The sequence below is a fragment of the Linepithema humile genome, chromosome 1 (genome assembly GCF_040581485.1).
Source record: "Linepithema humile isolate Giens D197 chromosome 1, Lhum_UNIL_v1.0, whole genome shotgun sequence".
NCBI lineage: Eukaryota > Metazoa > Arthropoda > Insecta > Hymenoptera > Formicidae > Linepithema > Linepithema humile.
Window position 1 is genome coordinate 122,840 of NC_090128.1, and position 26,133 is coordinate 148,972.

At 34.0% G+C, this 26,133-nt stretch overlaps 2 protein-coding genes and 1 long non-coding RNA gene across 8 annotated transcripts; 1 reads left to right on the forward strand and 2 right to left on the reverse strand.

Annotated features, from left to right (window-relative positions):
• The first annotated feature begins 872 nt into the window (after positions 1-872).
• On the forward strand, positions 873-18,550 carry LOC136997137 (uncharacterized). Its single transcript, XR_010887959.1, has 2 exons — positions 873-1,322; positions 17,094-18,550. It is a non-coding gene; the product is annotated as an uncharacterized lncRNA (long non-coding RNA).
• Trc8 (TRC8 ring finger protein) lies at positions 2,619-8,785 on the reverse strand. Of its 5 annotated transcripts, none has more exons than XM_067347530.1 (4): positions 8,637-8,785; positions 5,480-5,879; positions 4,785-5,149; positions 2,619-4,631 (listed from the first exon to the last, which is right to left on the reverse strand). In XM_067347530.1, exons 2-4 carry the CDS (start codon positions 5,769-5,771, stop codon positions 3,240-3,242), a joined length of 2,049 nt encoding a protein of 682 aa, XP_067203631.1. In that variant the 5' UTR covers positions 5,772-5,879; positions 8,637-8,785; the 3' UTR covers positions 2,619-3,239. The 5 variants fall into 5 exon arrangements, with proteins under 5 accessions (XP_067203631.1, XP_012226212.1, XP_012226211.1 ...); XM_012370789.2 differs by lacking the exon at positions 8,637-8,785 and adding an exon at positions 7,761-8,315; XM_012370788.2 differs by lacking the exon at positions 8,637-8,785 and adding an exon at positions 7,725-8,315.
• Positions 9,713-25,263, reverse strand: tws (protein phosphatase 2 regulatory subunit tws). Of its 2 annotated transcripts, XM_012370797.2 has the most exons (10): positions 24,881-25,263; positions 22,515-22,833; positions 16,070-16,135; positions 15,724-15,821; positions 14,955-15,233; positions 14,384-14,561; positions 13,926-14,260; positions 13,438-13,653; positions 13,181-13,348; positions 9,713-12,499 (listed from the first exon to the last, which is right to left on the reverse strand). In XM_012370797.2, the coding sequence occupies exons 2-9, from the start codon at positions 22,597-22,599 to the stop codon at positions 13,196-13,198; spliced, it is 1,410 nt and encodes a 469-aa protein (XP_012226220.1). In that variant the 5' UTR covers positions 22,600-22,833; positions 24,881-25,263; the 3' UTR covers positions 9,713-12,499; positions 13,181-13,195. The 2 variants fall into 2 exon arrangements, with proteins under 2 accessions (XP_012226220.1, XP_012226221.1); XM_012370798.2 differs by lacking the exons at positions 22,515-22,833; positions 24,881-25,263 and adding an exon at positions 17,274-17,409.
• Positions 25,264-26,133: the final 870 nt, after the last annotated feature.

The following is a 26,133-nucleotide window of genomic DNA, read 5'->3' on the forward strand; positions in this document are numbered from 1 at the left end:
AAGATTCTTGAAACGGATCCAGCAAAATTGATTTTTTTAACTTGGAAGGGGGGGGGGTTGAACCCCCCCCAGGATCCGCTAGTATGCTGAATTATGACTGTTTAATCTTTAAAAGACTGCAAAGACATTGACGTCTCTGATTGTATAATAAAAAATTTGTTTAACTCGCACAAAAAGTCAGCATCTGACATCAAGATTTTGAAGATTGAAGATTTCTCAATTGAGCCGCCGCTGGCCGCTGGCCGCTGTCATCATCAGTATAACCGGTGTAACTCCAAATTCCCACCGAGACCTTGTTCTTTCCGCCATTGAGCCAGTCGAATGGCATACCATCCCTAGGACGAAACAATAACGTACATATGAGTATTGTATGAGATTAAAGTTGAAGTTTTTACTCACTTCAACGTCAGCCTCGGAAAGACCTGTTTCAGCTGCGAGCAACACAACGTCCGCGGTATGAGGCGCCCTTGGCCACCTGTTAAACTGTTGTTGCAGAACAGCTTCCTGATCTACTGTCAAACGAATCACTCGAATATTATCGGCTCCGCTGGAGGAATATCGCGTGAAGCAGGACTTGAGCATGGTTTCTTTAAGAACAGATAAATTACAAATAGTTTCTAACAGTCATGCGATAGAGCAAGCCAGTGATAAAAATAGCGCGGCATTGACCCAACATCAAGGTCCGTGAAATTTTGGATGTATTTCAATTTGTATTTCAAAAGCGTGGTGACATACTCGCGAAATGAGCCGAAAAAGCTGATGAAATTTGTAATAAACAAAGTAAATCAGTGCAAGCAAATTACGTAAAAAATTAGTAGTAAAGACGAAATCAAAATTATACGAAATAGTCGGAAAAAACTTATATTCTTTGTTTCTTTTTTTTTATATTTTTCCTATTTTACACTAATCATATTGATGTCCCTAGCGCTTGAATTTCGTACGATAAAGCACAAACACAAAAACTTGTTAAAACGTTTTATCTATTGATTTTTGTGTGATGATGTTGATGCTTCTATGGCAATTTTTCAATTAAACATACGTCTGTAACATAAACTAAAGTATAGGCGATGCGATGTTACGAACGCTTTGAGGCGCCGTTATGGAACAACTTGGCAGAATTTTAAACTTGACCTACAGATCGAATCGCATACCAAGTAAATAGAGATGAACTTGTTTATCGAATCAACTTCTGTGATCACACACACGACTTTGATCTGAATTCAGCTTGTGTGTCAAGGTGTGACAACGTGCGTCGTCCACGCAATGTGTTTGTCGTCATTTTTTGCGCATCACTAAACACCACACATACACAGTCTTTACATGTAAGTAGCGATGTACAAAGTACAACTTGAATTTTTAATTTATTAAGAATGCGTATTAAAACATTAAGAAGGCCGCGAAAATTTCACGTAGATTATTATATTATTTATTCCGTATATCTGCGCAAAATCTAGTCACAATTCTCTAATTAGTTTGAAAATTATTTAATTTTTGATTCTGATAGAAAATTGTGTACTTGCAGCACTTGTTAACATTCGAGAAAGAAGAAACATTTTATCAAACAAGTTTGATTTTTTGTTATATAATAATAAAATTTTAACGAATATTTATGCAAAATTTTATTTGAATTTACTCTGACCGATTTGAAAATTATTCGTCTAAAACTGCAACAAAATAATTTTGAAAAATTTGAAACTTACATAAAATACTATAATTACCATAATTACATAGATATAATTTTTCTTTATCTTGGAAAAAAAGTAGAAGAAACTTACTTGTATATTGCTTGTTCTGTAGTTGAATGGAAAATGGAAAAATAATCTACACCCAACGACGATACGCACGCGACTGACAATGACAGACTTTCTGGGATAGAGCTAAATACCGTGTAAAACACAGAATAGAGTGGGAGGGACGAAACTATTTTATATGTGTAATGCAGCTGTTTTAAGATATTGGCAATGTAACTCTAGAATGTGCAGTCTGTATTTTGTATAGTTTATATGACCGTCCAACAATTGGCAATAACACATTGAAATTGACTCATTTTCATTTTTTTAATTTTTTAAATTATTATTATTTCAATCAAGTCTATAAGTTTGAAAAGTAATATATATATATAAGAAATACGGTTACAAAGAAATTGTTACAACAATGTATATAAATAATTTAAAAATAATCTGTTTTACAGATGATGGATAAGAAATATACATCACTTTATAGATAGTCGATAATAATTTTAAAAAACAATGCCGAATAAAAACATTTCATGAAATATTCATATATTTTATATAAAGTAAATGGAGACTGCCATCAATTTTGCAAAGGCAAAACTATTTCTCACTCAAAAAAAAAAAGTAATTCGTTCACATCTTTAATGATGACACTCATGTGACAATCGCAACGCGTTAAACGCAAAGCGTTACGATGACTTACTTACAACGGAATATATTATTTATAATTTATAATTTATTTGTTGTAATAAAATTTAATTTTTTATCAATTTCTTAATTTAATTTAATCATTTTATAAAGAAATCTTAAAGTGCTATTGCAATTCAGAAAGGAATCGTACGTTGGCATGTTATCATAATTAAAAAAATGGTAGGACACATAAAATTTGCACGTGGAAGCTTGTATTACTGCATCATTTTATACACAGTTATAACATAATTATAATCCAAAAATACATTGTTTAAAAATCTAGCAAATCGGCAAAACGCTAAATAGATTGAACGCTTGACAGATTGCACGCCAAACACTTTTTTTACTTTCCTACAAGATAATTGTCTTCTATGAAATTTTGACTATTTACAAGATTTTACAACAAACTGGACGAAATATTCGAGCGTTTCTCTCAATGACATATTATTTACGATAATCCAGACATAGCTCTGTGAAACTTGTCATTTTCGAAAACGGAATAAAAGAGAGAGAGTGAGAGAGAGAAATTTTCATGGAACAACCAAGATCGGAAAAGCCACTACGTACGTTCTGCATACTTTAATGGAAGAAGGAATTGTTGCTAGAGGAATGGCAAAACCACCGTCAGGGACGACATGTGCGTCCCTAAGAAACATATTTTAAAAATCACATAAAATGACGAACAAGGTCGATGTAAAAAATTAAAAAATAAATCATTCTCTCATTATTTTTGAGACAAGCTTTGAAAGTAGCACATTTGTTTATTTAAAGTTTATTTATATATTATATCACAATGAAAAGTGGCTAGATGCCACTTCACCTGTCTTCATCCGGATGCACGATCAATTGTCTCTGATTATTTTGAACACGTGGAATATTTGAAATTTGTCTGGCTTGCACATTATCTTGAACATCATTTGCTCCGTTTTCTTCAACCACGGGCGCATCGTCGTCCCTGTTTTGCACATTTTCGACTTTGTACAATATATCGTGACAAAGAGGACATCGGTCTTGAACGTACAACCACTTTCGCAAGCATACACCGTGGAAGTAATGATTACATTGGGTGATTTTGGCGCTCTGCATCTCCTGATAGCAAATCGCGCAAACGTCATCCAGTTGCTCGAGTTGCTCATTTCTCGCTTCTGGTAAAGAGTTTATTTTATTCACAGCCGTCCGTCGCTTCATAAAGACGCTCCACCCCGCCTTCGCTTCGCACCATATGTTAAAGTAGGCGTGTATGCACATCATAATGGCCCGAATAGCTCCACCAGATTCAAAGATCAATATCCAGAAACCGTTGAAGAATAGTATAATACCGAATGCGAATTCTACAGTGTTGCCGAACGATCTTATAATGTATACGCAGTCGTCGAATTGTTCCCAGAATGCGCTTCTATACGCGTCGATCAGAAATAGGGAATAGATAGCCAACGAGACCACCACTTTGACTATTACTTCAACGCTGAAGACGGATACAGCCAGTAACCATGTGCTCACCGTGAAGTGAGACCAGAGAAATATGAGTAACGATACCGGAAAAAGTATTAAAAAAGCACACACTGCCAAAGCCCGCAAATGTCTATGTAGAGCCGGGTTATGAGAAGCACTGAGTGACATCAAAAGCGGGTTCACTATATTGTGCACAAAGTGTAAAATCGCCGTGAACAGTAGGCAAAAGTTACGACACAATCGTACTAAACGTTTCTCTCTGTCGAGACTCGTCAGTCCAGTCTGCAGAGCAAGAATGTAGAATAATATAGCGGATACCGTGCCGATACTTTTCTCATCTTCATCTTCCGTCAGCAGCACCCATTGGAAGAAACAGCCGATGTAGTGGCAGATGAACGATATTATGCTAGTCATACCGAGAACAGCTGTCAAAGTCTCGCAGCCATTTACCAGCAAAGTCCTGATCATGACGTAATAATTGAATGTCTCCTCGCCGTAATGATTCCCAAGAATTTGAACGACTTGCTCTGCCACTCGCAGTATCCAAAATACACGAAGCACGCATGGCACATTCAACCGCATCCATTCGGTTTCCGCGAGTGCGGACAAGCCGTAATTGATTATAAAGTTGCGCGCATGTTGATAGCCCATGTAGAACGTCTTTAACATGGCGAAACCGTTGTACCAGATGATAAATTTGCACACGGCCAATGGAATCAATGTCGCACATACCGGTGCATGATGGAGATATTGTTCCTTAAACAGACATGTGTCTTATATTAATCAAACTACCAAGCTTTGTTCCTTATATGTATGTAGTCTAGCTATCATACTTCACAATAAAGCAACAAAGGCGATAAAAAATATTAGAAACTCTTTACAAACTTTAAATATTGTGTGTCAGCTTACCGGTAAAGGATGAATACCCAAAATAGATGGTGACATAAAACTCAGCACAAGCAGCTTTTGAACTATAGGATGTCTCGGGGCGAGATGAATGTAACAAAAGATACTGGCTAGCAGACATTGCAATATATAGTTCTGGATAATTAGAAAGCCTGGACCATCATATAAAACGTCTGACAAATTCAGACATAATATGTTGTCAAGTATGCTTGCCGACTCATGAACATCCAAATAAGCTATAATCGCTTTCATTGTACTAACATTTGACCAATATGATATGAATATCACCCCTACCGAGATTAGATATAGATATACAATTATTAAATGTTTAGTATACAACATGAATGTATATAAGGCTGCGATGCATCCTGAAAAAGAAAATATTAAAACTTAAAGATATTAGACTTTGATAACCTCTATACTTATTTTGTCGCCAATCAAATCATATTTAATTATACAATAAATTTAGTACAGCCCCTATATACTCATCTTGAATTTGCCATTTTGACCTTTTTCAATCTAACGTTAGATTTGTATTCAGTGATTAAAAAAACATGGGGATAGAAGATAGAAGGCAAATCAGAAAATAGAAACAATTTTGCAAGACCGCCTTACTGGCGGCGGTAAATCTTTTTGTTATTAAGTATCTAATCTGTACCAGAAATCAGTTAAAATTGACACAAAGAGATTCTACTCACCTAAACAACAGCATAAAAATTTAAATATGATTATCAAGTAAGTCTTGTAAGCAAGACGAGTCAACTCAAAATGTTCCATCAGGAACGAGCCTGTCGTAACTGCGGAGATGGAACTGACGATTGTGTCTGGTATATTGACAGTTTTGAAGCCATTTTCACTGCTGTCCAGCACGATATTGTCACCAGGTAGTCCAAGACCAATTCTAAGTAGTTCATCAATGATAAATAGAGGTGGTACTCTCATTATAACGTCAGCGAAGCTGAGAATTTTTTCTCGTATTGAAGTCTCCATTTTGCTAGTGTTGTTTGCAAAAACGTTCAAGAAAGACACGTTCTTACACACGCCTTAACGTTATACATGGAAGCAGCATTTTTGTATGAAACCATACGAAGACTTTACCTAATGCAACAAAAAATTAATATTTCTTAAAGATTGTGTTAATCATCAAAATAACAGAGATAACATTTTCAAATGTAAGAAAGTAAAAAATTAAAAAAAAAGTTTATTATTTTCCTAAACTCTCTCGTATTTATACAAGATGCTGCACGTTTTTAACAGTTAAACTCTGCTCAACTGTAATATTATAAACATAAAAATGCCTTGTTACAAAATTGTAATAAAAATTATATAAAACATAATAGATTGAATTAATATTTCTACAAAATATGGATGTTAAATCGATCAAACCACACATGCGACATTACAGCATAAAACATAATAAAACATAATCAATTAATCGACGTACATCATAATTTCCTTCATTTAAGTTCATTCATTTAATTAATTAACTTTATTTAAGAATAACTGTAACAGTTTGGAATTTTTTTAATTGGTATAAAATATAAATACAAAGAACCATTAGGAGCTATGCCTATTTGATCAACGCTTACAGCAAGGCCTAACGTACATTATCTGAATCTAATTCACACTTTTAAACTGTTTCTCTTTTAAAATTCTTAATCATTATGCACGTGTAAATGTGAATTTAAGTGTATGTGTGTATATATAATCGCAATGCATAAGCTCGGGTTTGTTAAGCCCAAATAATTACAGTTTAGTCATCCTTGGATTATCATTATTTTTAGAAATAGTTTATCACAGCGACAGATTAAGAGACATCTTATGTCAAGAGTGTACAAATTATCATTATTTGTATTTCATCAATAAAAATAACACAACTAAAGAAATAATACACAAAAAAATTAAGTAAAAATATTATCAATTTATTCCATTTAATCTTCTACTTTAATGCTATAATTTTTATTTAAATATTTATGAGCTTATTTGACTAGTCTAACACACTGATAATCATTTAAAATCTGGCGACATTCTGCATATTAATACATACAAATTCAAAACTTGAAGGAAATATTGTTATCTAAGTTAATCCAGTTTAACGTTTGATAAGCTGATTTGAGATTTTCATATTTATGTTTATTCTAAATATTGTGTCAAAACACAAAAGTATAATAATGCTAATATTCTGATTAATTTAGCTTGTACACTTTTGTAAATTTATTACGATATTACAATCCACTTAAAACTCAAAATTTTGTGTTTGTTTATTATTATGATATTTTATGTTACATAAATTAAAATAATTTTATATAAATATATAAAATAAATTTGTGTATGTATTATTTCAATGGATGAAATACATTTGTTACCCGTGTTTTTGTCTATAAAAGTCAACAACAATGTTGCTGAAGATGAGTACAACATGATAGCTTACTTTAATAAAAAAAATAATTATCCTTGTTCATGTACGAAGCTGCAGTAAATATCTTGACCATTAAAGCGAAATCAAACATTGCACAACGTGTTTTAAAAAAGAAGATCGCTGCATCTTCAATAAATACATATATACATATACAATAAATACACACACACACACATACACACACATACACACATACTCATCATACATACATACATACATACATACATACATATATATATATATATATATATATATATATATGTGTGTATAATATGGTAATCGTCAAATAGTAACAAATGAACCATGTAAATATTTCTGACAGAATTTATAACCTCAAAACTAAATCTTGAAAAACGAAATACTTGCGATACAGTAAAGCAATGAATTTTCCAAATTTGTTTACGCTCAATGAAGCATGAATTAAATAAATTGTATTAAAATTGATTAAGATTTCCCCAAGAGTTCTTATCGAAAAATAAATGACGCGACAGGAATCGACGTGTAAAACAACAAAAAAGACTCACTAGCGGCAAAATATCGGTAAAAAAAAGCTGATTCACCAGTCACATTTCGTATCGTCGCAACATCATACACTTTGACCGCAATGACTTGGCGGACGATTACGAGAATGACTCTGAATAAGTCAAATCGCGTGAAATGCCAGGCACGCTCAAGCGCATGTAACGTTCACCATAAACTGTTCGTTTTACTTTGCATTTCCTGCACTCATAATGAAATAGATACATATGTAGTCTTTGGAGAAAGAAAGAGAGAGCAAAGAAAACAGGTGCTTAAAGTGCAGAAGTAAAACGAACAGAGCCATGTTCTCCTTCAGTTCTCGTTCTTGTTGGGTTTTCACGTTATGTGACGCTATCGTTCGGTAGTTTATACGCCTTGTTTTCTTTTTTTAAATCACTGGACGTTTCGGTGAAAGTACCGAACGAAAAAATTTTCACCGAGTAAAAGAATTTTCACTATTGGAGAATAAAAATGCATAGATCTGTTTTTTGGAAGAAAGGAATAGTTCTTCGTTTTCTATGCGTTGAATCTAAATCCAGTCTCCAAAAATACGAGTATACAAAGCGAATTTGATCAAATTTGTCAATAAATGCAGCGCACAATTTTCCATAACAACTAATGTAAACATAAAAATTAAATGACTCTTGTACTAACGAAGAAAATTGTACCTAAATTTGGATGGACTTCCGAACAGCTATCACCTCCGATTTGGCTGATATTCAGCCTAAATACTTATTTTATCTAGTAAATAATATTCCCAAATGAATTTTTGGCGCAAATGCCCCCTCCGCCGCCCTCAAAAGTAAAACTGTTTTTGTTACTTATTTCAGAAAGTATTCATTGTACGGAAAAAGTTATCAAACAAAAAATGAAGCTCATAAAAAGCTTTAACAAATAAGGTCCTATACATATTTTACCTAACTCCAATATTTTAGTCGTTACTATCAAAAAACTTATAAAAGGCCCCATAGGAGGGGCGGCACCCACTGCATCCACGTATACACTTTACAACGCGAAGCGAGATTCCACATGGACTTACGACTTTCTACACAAAGCGAGATTCAATCCAGACCCTATGTGTATAGTTTTTTGATGATGGAGCCTCCCCCCCCCCCCGCAGGGTGGTGGAACACACTGCCTCCAGATTTTTGATAATAACGACTAAAATATTGGAGTTAGGTAAAATATGTATAGGACCTTATTTGTAGAGCTTTTTATGAGCTTCATTTTTTGTTTGACAACTTTTTCCGTACAATGAATACTTTCTGAAATAATTAACAAAAACAGTTTTACCTTTGAGGAGGGCTGGGGGCGGAAGGGGCATTTGCGCCAAAATCCATTTGGGAATATTATTTACTAGATAAAATAAGTATTTAGGCTGAAAATCAGCCAAATCGGAGGTGATAGCTTTTCGGAAGTTTATCCCCTAAATTTTATGCAAATATTCAGAATGAGAAAAGAATCTTTGAAGTTTGTACGATTTCACCGTAATGACACGTAACTTGACATCCTTAAAACCAGATCTTTAACCAGATATTGCAAAATATGCATTCGAGAAATTGTGCGAAATCTGTAGAGATTCGATGAAAGTTTCTTCTCACAGGCATCACATAAATATTATATAGTCTTAATCGTCTTTTAAAAAATTCACGCTGTGTAACTTACCATATCAATCATATCATAACATTCTGATGAAATAGCAATTAACAAAATAAAAGATGTAACAATAAAAGTATTTGAAATATTGTTTCACGTCTTTGCAGCATTGACATTAATTCATGATAATGGCAATAGCAGCAAATTATTATCCTTATAAAAATAAAACTGCGTTTTGTTCAAGCACAGAACGTATTTCGCGACTTTACTGCTTATATCTTATGACATGTGTTACAGATTACAGTTTCATACATTTATGAATTTTGTACACTTTCGAGACATTTCTTAACATCACGCATGTATTTTCATTCACTCGCCAAGGAATTAAAACACCGAGTTACCAGAAACATAATAATACGCAATTTATTGGTTCTCGAAATCAGCGCACAGGATATACCAAGTATCTCAGATTTATAACTTAACAGCACCTATGTATAAAATCGTTAAAATAATCGTCAAGTGATCCTGAAATATACAATTTAAAAAAATGGATTTCTGTAAATTTAATATTTCTCTATGTAATTACTAATTAGATAGAACAGATTTCTAAACGAATTGTTAACAATTTAAATCATGTTCCATGATGTTTAATCAGATCAACTTTATTAAGATATAATTCGATCATCGAGATCACGTATCCCTTTTTAAAAAAACTACCTACTTGCGCCTATATAAAAAATTAAGAGGAAATTATTTGTCGAATAGTTGAGAATTATTTCAATATCAAACTCATTATAGTCTTAAATTTTATTTATTCCTATATATTGGTGATCACCGAAAGAGTTAATGAAGAGAAGCTTTTGCATTATTTTTAATCATAGAAAATTACATTTCGTATGTATGTATATACTTTTTCATTGTATTTCAATTTTGTCTCTATAAATTTGTAACTTTATTCTTACGTGTTATCACGAAGCTGTCTTCTCACACTAATTTACTTTAGAAATAGCTTTACACTTTTTATCACAATTCATATTTAAAACTCACACGCGACATAAGAAATGTCTTTGATCATACGTGATATATTTATCCCAACAAAAACATTTCTTTCTTATATTGTGAAATTATAATATCGATTAGGAAGCACATTTTAACGCGTAGCAAAGACTTCTGAAACATATTAATTATTATCGATTGGCATCGAAAATTAGTATGCAAAATGGTTTATGTATATCAGTTTTTCTTATATTTTTATTGTTTTTGCAATCAAGCTTTTTGCAGTCATGTCTATTGTATATTACTTTGCTGAATGTTTACATACGCGTGCGCGCGCGCACACACACACGCGCACGCACGCGCCACACACACACACACACACGCGCGCGCGCGCGTACATACAAATCCACATTTATTTATGCATTTATTGGTCCTTAATAATTTTAGAACACAATAAAAAGCTATCACAACATAATCAACTGATGTACTCGGAAGAAATAAACGATTAAAAGATTCAACGTGTGAGTTTTTAACATGAATACTTTAACGATATTTGGATATTTATCAAAGTTACATTATGCTGGTGTATATTATTCAGCAAATGCTTTATACAAACTCTGCAAGCCCAGCTTACCATCGTCAAATGCACTTTTAGGTTTAGTATTATATTCATGTACGAAATTGCGGCTTATATCTGTAGGAGTACAAGAGTGTCGTTAAATTATTGATAAGAAAGATTAGAAAATCTGTATTCCATTTATTCGAATTTCTATTTCTCTCTTTCTCTCTCTCTTTCTCGAATAATCTTTTTTAGAAAATGACGATTGATTTACATTTTGTTTGAAATCGGCGTCACTTATTGCTCAATATATTCAGTGTTGCGTGACATTTAGTCTTTCCGTATATATATAATGAAAGGAAAGATATGTTACTTTCCACATTAGCATTTGACTCGTATTGGCGACTATTCTGCGATTGCGACAAACAATTCGTTTAAAAGAATAATAAATTAACAAGAAAATAGGCCTACACTTAATATGCATGACAAAAAATAGGTGAATGGTAGATTGATGATTTAGAGGCTATTTTATAGGCTATTTTATCGAAAGTCGGCTTTCCTCATAATGGTAACTGTCATTATTTCGATTCTACGATCGAAACTATTCGTAAATGTTTTTTTTTTCTTTCACTTATTCTGTACTTATTTTAAGGTCAGATCAATGCACCGATTGATTATTATTTGCAAAGTGATTTCTAGGAGAAAAACTTTCTTTAGCAAACTATTGCGTATTTCTTCGTTTACAGTTCATTGGAAAGTGCTGTATGACAAGTAAAATTACAATATTACAATAATTACAGTTTAAACTCGTTGGCACGACTGACCTTCTGTTCTTTTTTCGTGTTAATTAGGCATATTAATTAAGAAAAACTTAGTGTTTGTACCATGTATTCGTATTAATTGTATGTAAACCGCAACAAACGGTTGTAGGTAGTTGATACTCTCACTCTCTGTCTTCTCTCTGTCCCTCTTTGCTCACAGTGCCGTCCATCTCAATGCTATGACCAAAGCACCTGAGATAGTGAAATCATGTGTAAACTGCGCTATACGATGGCACAATTTCTATGATACAGGCAAGAAATTACTGATCATTAGTAATTATAAATTATATGTATATTAACTGCCAACACGAGTCTGTAAATTGCTTGAGAATCATATATTCTGCCGAATAGTCTATTTCCTTTTTTTTCGTTTGCAAATATATTTGAGTTAGCAAACTTGATAGGTTAGAATTATGCATGAGTTTTGCATTTCAAGTTATGCGTGTACTTGCATATCTCTTTTCATACACATATACGCGCGACAAAGTATTGTAAAGTGCAATTCTGTACGTGTGTGTGTTCGTGTGTTGCTGCTTTTGCGCGCACGCGCGCGCGTGTGTGTGTGTGATATATATATATATATATATATATATATATATATATATATATATATATATATATATATATATATCACATATGAATGTGTGAGCTGCGTGGACGGCGCTACATACACCACTCCTCGGTCAATCGATCGCTGACAGATTGCTCAGCAGTCGACTATCGTCAGTATTATTCGAACACCCGTGGTTCCATTGGGAACTTTCAGTTCAACGTGCCTAGCTCACGTCAATATATACCGTTGTATAATCTGAAAAGGATGAATTAGCTTGCGTTAAGTAAAATATTAGAGTTAAATTTTAAAGATAACACTGCTCTTGTATAGGGTATGTTGTGAAAAAAAGTAATATTCCGTAGTTTTTTATGCGCAAAATCCGAATACAATCTCGAAAAGTAGGCATTACATCAGGATTTTGAGAAAATCAGAGAAAAAAATAATAACCAGTTTTACCATATTTACAATTTATTCACAAATATAATTTAAAAAAAAAGAGAACAATTTTCTAATACATATTATATTGTTGTATAAACAGATCTTTTGTTATTTTATATTTTTTCTATATAATGTATAAACTTTTATTATTAACTCATCATTATCCACATGTAAAACATGTGGAAGTGATCTACATATCTATTTTTCATACTTTTTTATTTTAAATATTTATTTAGTTGAAAAAGACAAGTTATCATTTTAAGATTATGTAACAAATAATTATAAAAACAATTTTTTAAAGAATAGAATGTAAATATGGCAAAAATCGTTATTCGTGACATATATTTTTTATTTTCTCAAAATTATAATACTTTTTCAAAGCCGGATTTGAATTGCAGGAAACCCATTCTTCCTTTCTTTTGAACAAAAAAAAATCTAATTTTAAAGACCAGTGTAATCTTTCAGTTTGACATGCTGATGTACAAATTTTCAACATACTTGCATACAGATATGCTAGAGTTTGTCTTGGAATAGGAAGAGATTGTTCGTAGCAGCGACAGCCACCACATTTTCAGATGGATGCCATGCGGTATGAAGTATTTTCTTATTGAAGTCCAGACAGTCGACACTAATCTCATCTTTCTTACGTTTACCACCGGTGCATACCTAGATCGCATGCAAACATATTTAAGCTTTGACTCGGTATGACAATACAAGTTCTTATGAATAAAACAAGACCGCGTAAATCCGCTAACCTTTCTTGGTTTCAAGAGCGTTTTTGGTTTGGCAATGTCACGTGCCGCCTCCAATGTAAGATCGCGTTTGGTTGTACGATCAAATACTCTGAAGAAATTGTTATACGACCCCGTCATGATGGCAGAATCAGTACCACTCCAACAACATTCAAACTTGTCAAAGATGCAGTCATTTTCATACAACGAACATAATTTTGATCTTAAGTATTCGTGTACCTGTTGTAACAAAATTATACTGATAAATACACAAATAGCACATTTTCTATGATTAATTAGCAATGTTTTAAATTTTTGATACACGCAAATTTTGATCAAGAATTTATAAGTTTGATGTTTCCAAGATTCCACAATTGAAAGTCCATGGATACCATATTTTGCAAAATTACTATAGATAAAAACTATTTTTTCTAAAATGATGTTTATATACGTCGTTGACGCACTAACAAATTTAATTGTACAAGTATCGTGTTCCTTATGAATCAACTTACAGGATAACATTCGATTGGTTTTGTCTCCATTTGCAAGTCCCATACTTTCACACTGAGGTAGTCTCTACTAATCATGTATCTCCCAGAATTACTTAGCTTCACATCACTTATACTGGAAATAATCTCCGAGAAAAAACTCCTATTAGTTGGATCCTCAGGTTCTTCGAAGAGTTTGCTATGTTGATCGCAAAGAGCAGCAGATCTCATATCGCAAAGTCTGATGGTTCCCTTGCTGCTACTGTACACCAACACATTGCATTCCGCAGGATGAAATTCTGCCGCGGTTATGACTTCTGTTAATTCTTCCATGTTAGTTGGTTTAATGTCCACTATATCTGTATGCTATGGTTAGGAAAGTAAGATTTGAATATTTTCCAACATACCGCGCGCGCGCGCGCGCATACACGTGCAGTTACAAAAATATGAAAATATTTCACATGTGATTATAGAAAGGATACTAAAACTCTGGTCAGTAATTTCGAGATGCCATAGATTAATTCTAAGATCATCAGCACTGAGGTATGTCTCTTGATCACTATTGACACTTATACTGTTTATATGATAGGTGTGCGCATTAGCAAATATTCTCCTTGGTGACGCCTCTACCATCAACTCCATTGGTTTTATGGTTGGCACCTATATATGGCAATAAAATCTTAAACATTTAACAATGTTTTTCTACACATCTCAAAATTAATCTTTTAACAGCTATAAGAGAAACAACGTTTTATGAAAATAATGTCTTTTCACATCTACAAATTTAATGTCAAATTCGGATTCAAAAATAAAAAAAACCTTGAAATTAAATTTGATGAGAATGGAATACCTTTTCACATTTGTAATATATGCATTATTAGATCAGTTAAATTATCAAATTCGTAAAGTTTTTGACTGAAAAGTCGAACTCAGTAACTTAACCATTTTACACGCGGCATTAGTACACTTGAGAGGTTAAAAATTACTTCCATTTGCTTACCCTGCAACCCTATAACAATGTGTTAATTTACACAAGTGATTCAAATGACTTACCCTCAAGGCAGTAATGCAAGCAGGATCACGAATCGTGCCATTCTCTTCTTTCGTATTATACCCTTCCACTCTTTTATCTCTCTCACTAACTTTCCACAGCTTGATAGTTTTATCGTTGGTGGAAAGTAAAAAGTGGGCAGGATTCTTTCTTTTTAGCCACCTAATTTTATTAATTTTTTCTTCTATCTCTAATGATTTTAGGTAATCGAACTCAGGTTCATGGCTCTGGAAGGTGCTATATACGTTGTACTCGCCTCTTCGCGGTATACTGTTTTTACTCTGCAGAAATAATCATTGTCTTTTAACAGTCTAAGTAGTAGATTTGATTATAATAATCCACGTATTATGCTTAAAAGTTTAAAGTTGTCTAATAATCTTGTAATGCTCTTCTAACCATTTCACCCATGTCATGCTATGAGCTTAAATGGCAGTGTGTATCTTTAATAGGTTTAGCAAAGAGCTGTTCTGACTCAATAGAAGCTTAGACAGATACTAGATTACTAAATGTCAATGTAAGCTTTGTGCTACAAATTATCATGACCACTATCGACTTGCAAAATAGTGAGAACAATAAAATATATATAAATATGCAAAATTTTTTTGAAAGATTAAATATTATCAATAAAATACATGATATATCACAATGAATGTAACTTGACGTTGATGTTAACATCTATATGATATTTGATTTGATTGGATAATGTGTACTAAACCGAAAATGTCTTTACAATTTGTCCATTTATTTAAATTTTATAATAATTATACTTACAATAGGATCTCTCTGAAAAATGACAACACGCCCACCCTTGTCTCCTGTTGCAAGAAGATCGCCATCATGGTTAAATTCAACGCATGAGATTATATCAGCTGTAATAAAGACATAACATTCATATTTACAAATTGCATACAAAAATTATGATTATATAAACACATATCAATTAACAATAGTATAAAAATATAATTTTGCAAATCAAGATAAATTTTAGATCTCAATAATATATGCAAAGCCTTGATTTGCGCGACTAGTTCCTTGTTTTATTTTACATAGTATGTGTAAACTGATAAGATAAGAGACAAGCTGCTTCTCGAGTTGAGCAAATACAGGTCAAGCTTACCTTCTGTGACGTCGTCTTCTAAGGTCCCCTTCACTTGTGAGAAACACCACTGTATGTCCCCATTGCCTAAAATACGATAACAGAAGATTTTAAAACTGACAATGAGATCTCTTCTTTCTCGCTTATTTGTCTTATTATCACATATTATCACATATTTGGTGGATATTTGTAAAAAGCACTTTGCAATAATTGATTGCATTTAACATACATCTTAATCGCAAATATCAACGTAGTTTAATTATTGTCGATAACACAACTATTGAAGCTTATAAGATGCTGCAAAGAATGAAGAAAATAGGGATGGAATATTCTGAAAGTGTTGTATAACACACAGATACTTTTCTTACTAATTTTTTATTTCGTCTGTAATGTATGATTTAAGCAAAAAGATTTGATCACTAAATTTTTGGATACTAAAAACAAACTATATGTGGAATATTACAAAAAATTTATATACACATATATATGTATAAAATGCAGAAATATGCAAAAAAGAAACAAAAGATGCAACTTGTTGGTGCTTTAATCAGATTATGGAGTTAGAATATAAGAATTGATCGTTTAAAAGCTTGTAATATGTAAGATGCAATACTTGTAGCACACTGAGCTAAAGAATCTTGAATTTCCACATGCTGTCAGACGAAACAAAATAGCTTCATTTGCTACTTTGCAAAGTGAGTTAGATGATATTAAAAATATGTAAAAAGTGCATGTACATGTAAAGTATAAGATCCCCCATAAGAGGAGAGGGGGGGGAAGCAGGAAAAAAAGGAGGGAGAGAAAAAAGCAGCAGGAGTTAATACAGTGGAATAGAATAGCTTTATAAAATAACTGCTGTTTAAGAGCATATGCATCTGCTGTATCAAACACAAATAAACACTTTAACATCCGACGAAAAATGGCAAAGATTGCAAAACATAATCACACCTATCGAGAGAAATACTAAAGGACGAAAAAGCTGAATAAAATCATGTCGCTAGAAAATTGTGATTCATATTTGTGAACATGTATTGAATGATTTCAGAAATATTGTATTGGATTGGTGGTCTAACGGCGATCTAGCGGAGAGAAGTGAGGGGGTACGAATGAAGATGGCCGGCACGGACACACGAATCCTCCTGCGAAGGTCGCGCGCAGATTGACACGAATACAGAGAATGCAAAACAGACGAGAAGGAGGAGAAGAGAGATAAAAGTGAGCCTACTTGAAGTTTCGGCGTGATCCATCGTGTTTCTAGGCCGCCGCCGCCGCCGCCGCCGCCGCCGCCACCGCCGCCGCCGTCGCCGCCGCTGTCGTCGCCGACGACAAGCACATAGACGTATCTGCCCCCGCCCCCCTCGCACTCGGGCAGAATCCGGAGTGCGGGACACGCGAAGAATGCGTTTATTATTCGAAGACGCGAAGATTAAGCAAGCGAACACACCCGGTGCACGAGAGCGTTGAAGATGTACTCGCGGCTTTGACTTGGCCGAAGGTTCGCCTCACTGCACGGCGAGAAGCGAGGAGGCGCGAGCTGCCCAGCAAAAGCGACGACGCACCGTCGCCGTCGTCGCGCATCGGCGGCACGAGCATGTACGTTTACAAACAGCCACGATTGCTTGGAGCCACTACTTACCGGCCATCTCGCACAACACGGGGAACAACACACAAGCGGAGTGTTCGCACTCAAGTTTATTCCCGGTGTGGGACTTAACGGCGAGCGTACGCTTACGAGCAGAAGGATACGCGCGCGCGCACCACGCCGGTAACGAAGAAATCGGTCGCTATACGGCAAACACGGGATCCTGGAATCGTCCACCACCGATCTTCCGTCACATATTTCCAGTCAACCACTGTGCCATAAAACTCTCGGCGTACACAGCACTCTTAATGGCGGAAGTTCATAGGAGCATAACCGCACAACGCGACGACGACGTGACGTCACTGCGCAGTACAGGTTTCGCTACCTCCGCGGTAACCACCATTTTACACGCGGTGCTCGGCAACGCGCGGAACCTGCGCGAACGCGTTAACAATGAGGATAGCCGAGAGAACGCGTGGATCTGTGTAACGCGGTAAATTCGAATTCGTGGTAGACATTTTTTTCTGATCCCGAAAGAATTTTCTGTAGAATTTTGTTGAATTTTGTAGAATTCTGTTGAATTTTGTTTGTGCGCTAAAATCAAATTTGGTCTCCAAAAATACGTAACATGAAGATTTTGACATACACAAAATCGAAGAAAAAAATGCTTTGCATTTGAAGAATTTGGCCATCATCATGTTTATAATGCTATTCCGAAGAAAAATGGTTCTTTTCTTGAATAACCATTATACTATCTTAAAAAATAACTAACTTTTCTCTTTGAAATAAATTAGAATAGAATTAACATTATTTATACGACCGAATGATCTACCTTAGTAAGCTTACGACATATATAGTCTGAAAATCTTTTGTATAAGAAAAGCATGAGATAATAAAACCAAAAATCTGTCTGAAAAGTATATATTAAAGGAAATAGTAATAGTAGTTTTAACCATAAACTGGCTTAAAAAGATCGGAAGCAAAATAAAACCCCTTTTAAAAGAAAAAATTATTTTAAAATTTTATAAACAAAATTACAAAAAAATTTTTGTTAGTGCAGCAGAAATTGCTATTTTCTGGCATATTTTTCTTATAATACGTATTGTTCGTATCTAAAAGATCAATGTTTGGGATTGAGCGCATAAAAAATTATGGAAAACTACTCTTTTTTTTCCAAATAACAGATCCATACAGGACAGTGTAATTAGAAATGTTTATTCCTATGCTTGTAATACAGTTGCTTATGATAATTCGATAGTGCTGCTGAAAAGAGTTTGTCTCAGTATTTTAACAAAAATATGCTTGAATAGTATTTAATGATATATACGTAAAAAATGCAATTATTTTAAAACTATCCGATATTTAGAGATATCTCTTTTATATTTATTGAAACAGCTTCAAAATATCATATATATTTATAAATTATAATACATTAATTTTTCTTTAGAAATTAAAAAAATAAAAGTATTAATTTTAATTCAAAGAGATAAAACTATCTTTATTATATCTTAAAAAAAGATATTATTTTAACATATTTTTTTGTAACTAAATTATAGTATACACATATATAGTAGACATAATAACCTATCGAAATAGAAAGTTAAAATATAATATTAGGTATGTTATTAATCTTTTGGCATATAAAATATTGAAAAATACATGTGAATGCAATATAAATATTCTTATATTAATAATACGTTTCAATGACTAATGCAACCAATTTTTTATTAAAAGCATTTTAATCAGAAGTAGTGGTCTTCTAAAAAATAATAACCGACATAAGATGTGACATACATGTATATTTTATTTAATAAAAAGGTCGAGTGCATTTATAAAGAATCTCTCTACACACAGAAATATGAATATATTCGCGATTCTGAAATGAGCCCGGGAGGTTTTTCCTCATTATCTCATCCTCGTTATTTTAAAATCTACATGAATTTAGATATCATGTTTGTAAATATAATTTTTTAAAGTTTTTCACGTTATTAACACGTGACTGCCATAAGGGACACTGTATATTAATTCATACTAGTACACTCTCTCGACTTAATCTATTGGAGATTCACATTAACATGTCAATATCTTATTTAGTTTGCATATTTGAAGTCATTTCTCTCTCTCTCTTTCAAACTAGATCAAACCAATACTTAAACTTGAATTTCTCGCTAAATATATTATGTTAAAAAACTTACTTTTTTAATTATATAATTAAAAAATATAGAATATTTACAAGTACTATAAAATGTCAGATGATTTTAGGCAAGAGTGTTGATTGTAATGTTGATTTCTGATGTATCGAATTAGTAAATTCACACTGAAACTCTATAATAATATTGCAGAATTCATATATCTATATTCTATGAGTTAATATGATGGCCCACAATACATTCAACAGCTTTTACGAACGATATCAAAGGATTTACCTAAAAGCTCCGCTAACTTATCCTGTATTTCCTCGATGGAGGAAAACAACGGCACATTCCTTTGCAAGTGCGTAAATGTCCTAGAAGTGCGAATTTCCGCCCGTTTCATTTTCAGTCCAAAAAGCCCGAGAAACTGATCTCAGCGTGTGTAATTCATTTGCAAAATCAAAACTATTTTACCAATTAATTGACCGACGATTCGGCTGAAAAACCAACTTTCCCGCGAATAAAACGGTATATCTAAACGAGATTATCTCAGACTGGTACGAAGTGTACCAGCTTGTGCGAGACACGAAACTATCTTTATCGAACACATTAGAAGTGCTTTGTTAATAAGCTCGTACTAACGAGATTACATCTCCACTATTCGAGCACGCGTACATAAATAATATTTTGCACAACTAAAATAATGTAATTTAAAAAGATTTGGACATGTCTGTTATAAGAATACATACACAATTTGCGTTCGCTATTAGCGTATAGGATGGTCCAGCAAGGAACACAATCAATACACAGTGTGACAGTGTCGATACAGGTGTTTTTCTGCAATGACAAATCGGCTCAAGTCAAGCTGCAAAGCAGAGTTGAAAATTCAGAATTATATACACGATCAATTTCAATAATTTTTTAAATTTATATTAAAATGTTTTATATTGTGTTAAAATTTGATGTATTATAATATGGAACACTGAAATGTTTCCTCTTTGCTTAGTTTGGAAAATTTTATGGATTAAATTAAAATTTCAATAATCAACAATTTATAAAGAATACAATGATGTACTCATTACTATGTTAAATCAAATTAGATTTTTTTCCATTAAATTATTATATATATTATATGTATATATTAATTGTAACAATTTAACCAGTATAATGGTCGAATAATCCGTTTTAGCATTAACGCAATTATTATATGTTGTAGTTTGAAAAGAATGACAAATGTAAATTAAAGAGATTATGAGATAACGGAATTTTAATCGTTCGCGCGAATTAGTGACCATGTCAAAAATTAAAATATATTCTTCCATCAAGCAGCCACGCATTGTATTCAACTGTTTGACACAGTGTCTATTTGTGTTTTCTTGTTGGAAAACCCATTAGAGATGTAACTTTTAAATTATATTGCAAGTAGCTTAGAGGCTTTGGGTGGACTTCCGAAAAGCTATCACCTCCGATTTGACTTATATTCAGCCTAAATACTTATTTTATCTAGTAAATAATATTCCCAAATGGATTTTTGGCGCAAATGCTCCCTCCGCCCTCCAGCCTCCCTCAAAGGTAAAACTGTTTTTGTTAATTATTTCAGAAAGTATTTATTGTACGGAAAAAGTTGTCAAACAAAAAATGAAGCTCATAAAAAACTTTACAAATAAGGTCCTACACATATTTTACTTAACTCCAATATTTTAGTCGTTATCAAAAATCTTGTAAAAGCCCCCATAGGTGAGGCGGCACTCACTGCCTCCACGCATACACTTTCCACGCGAAACGAGGTTCCACATGGGTTTACGAATTTCTACGCAAAGCGAGATTCAATCCAGACCCTATGTGTATAGTTTTTTGATGGTGGAGCCCTCCGCAGGGGGGCGGAACACACTGCCTCCACGCATACACTTTCTACGCAAAGCGAGGTTCCACATGGGTTTACGAATTTCTACGCGAAGCGAGATTCAATCCAAACCCTATGTATATAGTTTTTTGATGGTAAAGCCCTCCGCAGGAAGACGGAACACACTGCCTCCAAATTTTTGATAATAACGGCTAAAATATTGGAGTTAGATAAAATATGTATAGCACCTTATTTGTAGAGCTTTTTATAAGCTTCATTTTTTTTTTGACAACTTTTTCCGTACAATAAACACTTTCTATAAATAATTAAATAATTAACTAATTAAATAATAAATTAATTAAATAATTAACAAAAACAGTTTTACCTTTGAGGGGGGCTGGGGAGCATTTGCGCCAAAAATCCATTTGGGAATATTGGTAGTTTTCCACCAAGAGACACAAGCGACACAAAAGTATTATTCTCTCTGTTGCTCATTGAATATCGAACAAAGACAGAGTGATACTTGTGTCGATTTGTGTCAACTTGTGTCCTTTGCTGGAAAACATATATTATTTACTAGATAAAATAAGTATTTAGGCTGAAAATCAGCCAAATCGGAGGTGATAGCTTTTCGGAAGTTTATCCAAAATGTATGCGAAATTTCGTTCACGATTAATACGCACTTGAACAACTTATTACACTGTTGGAAGTCTCTTGTCCGATTTTACTTACACAATCAGCACAGTTCACATTCTTCTTGCATTCTTCCGCTTGAGCGTCATGCAATGTACCATACCGTGTAGTACATGCAATGTACTATTTGTTTCGGATCGACGTCGACGGCGACCTTTCTAATACATACGCGACGTACGCAAAAATATAACAAGATATGAAACAAGATAGACTCACCGGCACGTTTGTTGACGGCGGTGTTGATCATGGAACCAAGTTTCGTGAGGCTGGATTGCCTCATGATGTTGGAAGGACTCTTCATCCGTTTGGACGGTGGTACCGGAAGTGAGGCGGTCTTGGCCCGTGCCAGGATAGCACCGCCGTTTCGGCAATTGCCGTTTGGACCTGAGTCGGAAGGCTGCTGGGGCGGAGCCCCCCATAGATCCACCACCTCGGCGTGACGCGTGGTGACACTTCGCTGACCTCAACTTCCTGCCAGGTATTATTCTCACAGCCACCTTCAGCTTTGGTCACCCTGCTCGTCGCTTTGCCGTCACTAAAAACGAAATCTTTCTTGTGCGTGTGTACGTGTGTATTCTCTTTCTCCAAAGTACAAATAAGATCTCTGTATAACGCGGTACTTGTATAATATAATCTCCCCCCCCCCCTCCTTAAACGAAAGATTATCCGAGCTGACTTTGACGTTTGGTTTATTCGATTCTCGATGTCGCTAAGCTTTCAAGTTACTAATCGAACGAACAAAGTCATTTACACTTTTATTGCGCAATTGTCAAACACGTGCGCAATAAATGCGAAATAATCGTGTTTAGATTATCAAAGCCTGGAATCGAAAGCAGGTGCGATCATTAATGTATGATAAGCACGTACATATACGAAAGCACGAAGGCGAAAAAGGCTAAGGCTAGTCGTCGATGTACTACGATTATGCTCCAACATTATCGTTAGTATGTGTTATAGCTTTATGCCGTTAAATTGGTGGAATTCCAATTGTTAGAATTCAAGAAAAATTAACTTGGTTTTAAAAAATTAAGAAAAAGAGTAGGTCAAGTATACCATAGTCAATCTGAGAGAATAGAAAAAGAAAAGGAGTTTCGATTAGAAATTCATGTTTGTCCAAATCACAATAAACCTTGCTGAATGAAATAATCATTTTCTTTCATCTATCGACAGCATTTAATTTCCACTTGTTAATTGCGACAATAATTGCGTCGATTAAACCCCGCACATTCTTGCTTGCTACTAATTCTCAACACAGCGTGATACGACAATAGTGTATTTGCGTTATACCATTATTGCGTATACAACGATACTACTTCTTATCTACACGAGGACGTCTTCAGCAAGCAAACGACGAAGACGTAAGACCGGAAAGGATTATTTGTCAAGAGGCAATAGGTACTTGCGTCATGCTGACCGTCGGCAATTAACTATTTCGTGGCAATTTACTATTTCGATAACGAATTCATGCTTACAATTAATGCGACAAAAAGTTGCAACAAACGATACCTATTTCTCAAAATAGGTATATTCTCTCCCAATTCCTTTTCAAATCACTTTTATGTTGTATACACGAGGCATGCAACTGCAATTTTATGCAATTCTGTTTCATGAGACGTCTAAAAATTTAAACTAAATTTTTCCATCTTTTTTTTTATTTTTTAAAATTTTCTTTAGCTTCCGAGTTCTGTTATTAGAGACCAGCATCGATTGTCGGCATGTTGGATTATCGCTACACAATTTATCTATATGACAAACTATTGTCATCATCGGATATGAGGGAATGATTTATCTATTATTATTATTATTAAACAATCTTTTTTTTGTTTCAACTGACACTATTCGTTTCTCGTCTTCGCGCCGATTTTACTCATCATTTGCAACTTGTCAAGCAAGGATTAAGAAACAAGAGACTGTGTTATTGAACCGAATCACATTACCTATCGTTGCATCACACACATTGATTCCGCAACAAGTGCGTGATAATGATATATGATATTTTACTCAATTTTACTCTCATTGCGTCATATATATATATATAGACATACATCACGTGCACCGTGTATACCGAAAGGTTAAGGGTCGGATTCGAAACTGAATAAATGTTTTTGCGCTGCCCCTGCATGTCGAGTTTATCCGACACCCAAGACTTTTAATTGCACTACTTTTACAATGTTAATAACGTTCATGCTAGCTTTTTGAAAGCGAATAGGATCAGTCATGATAATTGTGACTTGCTCGATATATTTTCTCGAGTACCCGAAAATATTTAGAGGTTATATCATATAAAATATAAAGATTACATCCTGGAGATAAATTTATAAAAAGAAAATGTATATACAATGTATATTTCGCATGCCATAAAAAGTCAAAGGCCACAATTCACGTTATCTGCTCGCATCATACTTGTAACCGGCGAGAGAATACACTGTTTCTTCTAGCGTAAAAAAAATTAACAATAAATAGGAAGGATGCTTTCGTTGTGCCTTTGATGTCGCATATCTAGGTTAAACGCGGTCGCTGTCGCCGATGCCACCACCATGCGATAACTCTATAATTTTCAAGCAGAGGATTCGGAGACTCACCCGTAAGAATAGCAAGTCCTGCCAATGAAATAGTCAAAATATAAAATTGACCACGATTATTGTGTACGGATGGACTTCTCCTATCTCGGGATAAACACGTAAAGAAAATAATTGTGTGTCCAGGATGTGCCGATGAAGAAACGGCACAACTAAAGAAATGCGATCGTTCGACGGCGTGCACCACAAATGTACTTTAAAAGATGATATGTACAGTACGCGACACGCACAATGCAACAGATATCTACACGCGCGATAGTAATTTTTCACATACGCTACGCATTGAGTCTACACCTACTGTTGTACCAACACGATAATAATCATCTGACATCAACGGCTCACAGTGCCAGTGATGCGATATTGCAACCACGGCTCCGCGGTCCCGAGCACTCACACAAGCCGAGAACAGCGTGGAACAGCGTCCATATACGCTCGGCGCTCGGCTAGTAGAAGAAAGCAGACATACCGTTTTCTGTCTCGCTTCCACCGAGCTGACAACAGCGAACACTACCAAATAATAAGCGTGGTTAGGCGAGTAATATTTGTGTAAACTGTATCTAAACATTTGGAGAAAAATTAAATAAACAATTGCCTTTATTTCTGCGTGAAAAATTTTTCACAGAAACAATCTTTTCAACTTCTAGCGGTTATTTCTTTTATTTTTACATATTTTATACATTTATACATACATTATTATTACATCATTCTTTTGTTAAATAAAACACTTTTTTAATACTATTTGTATATTATTGTATACTATTTATATATGTTAAAATATTAAAAATATTCTTAAAACTTTAGTTCGCTCTTATTGTCATAAAATTGATAAAAGATATTGATAAAATTATTATGCCGCTGTATGTGCCTCTGACAATTACAATTACAATTAGAATAGACTACGAAAGTTTTATTGCACTTCTGGTACATACATACACTTTTTTGTATGGTACTTCTTGAAGCACCATAAAAGTGGCTAGCCTAGTCCAAAGATGAAACTTTTGTAGTCTGTTCCAAGTATCTCAGAGACACATATAGCAGCAATAATTTTATAGCGATAACAATTTTTATACCTTATAAACAAGACTGAAAAACTGATTTGGATCTTAGTTTGGTGAAACTATACGACGAGTTAAAAGATAGCAAAAATATTTCCTACTTTGGATTAAATAAAATAGAATTAGCATTGTTCTTAAACTATAATTGATATTATTATATAACAATTGAGCTATATGTAGATAAGTAATATAGATTATATT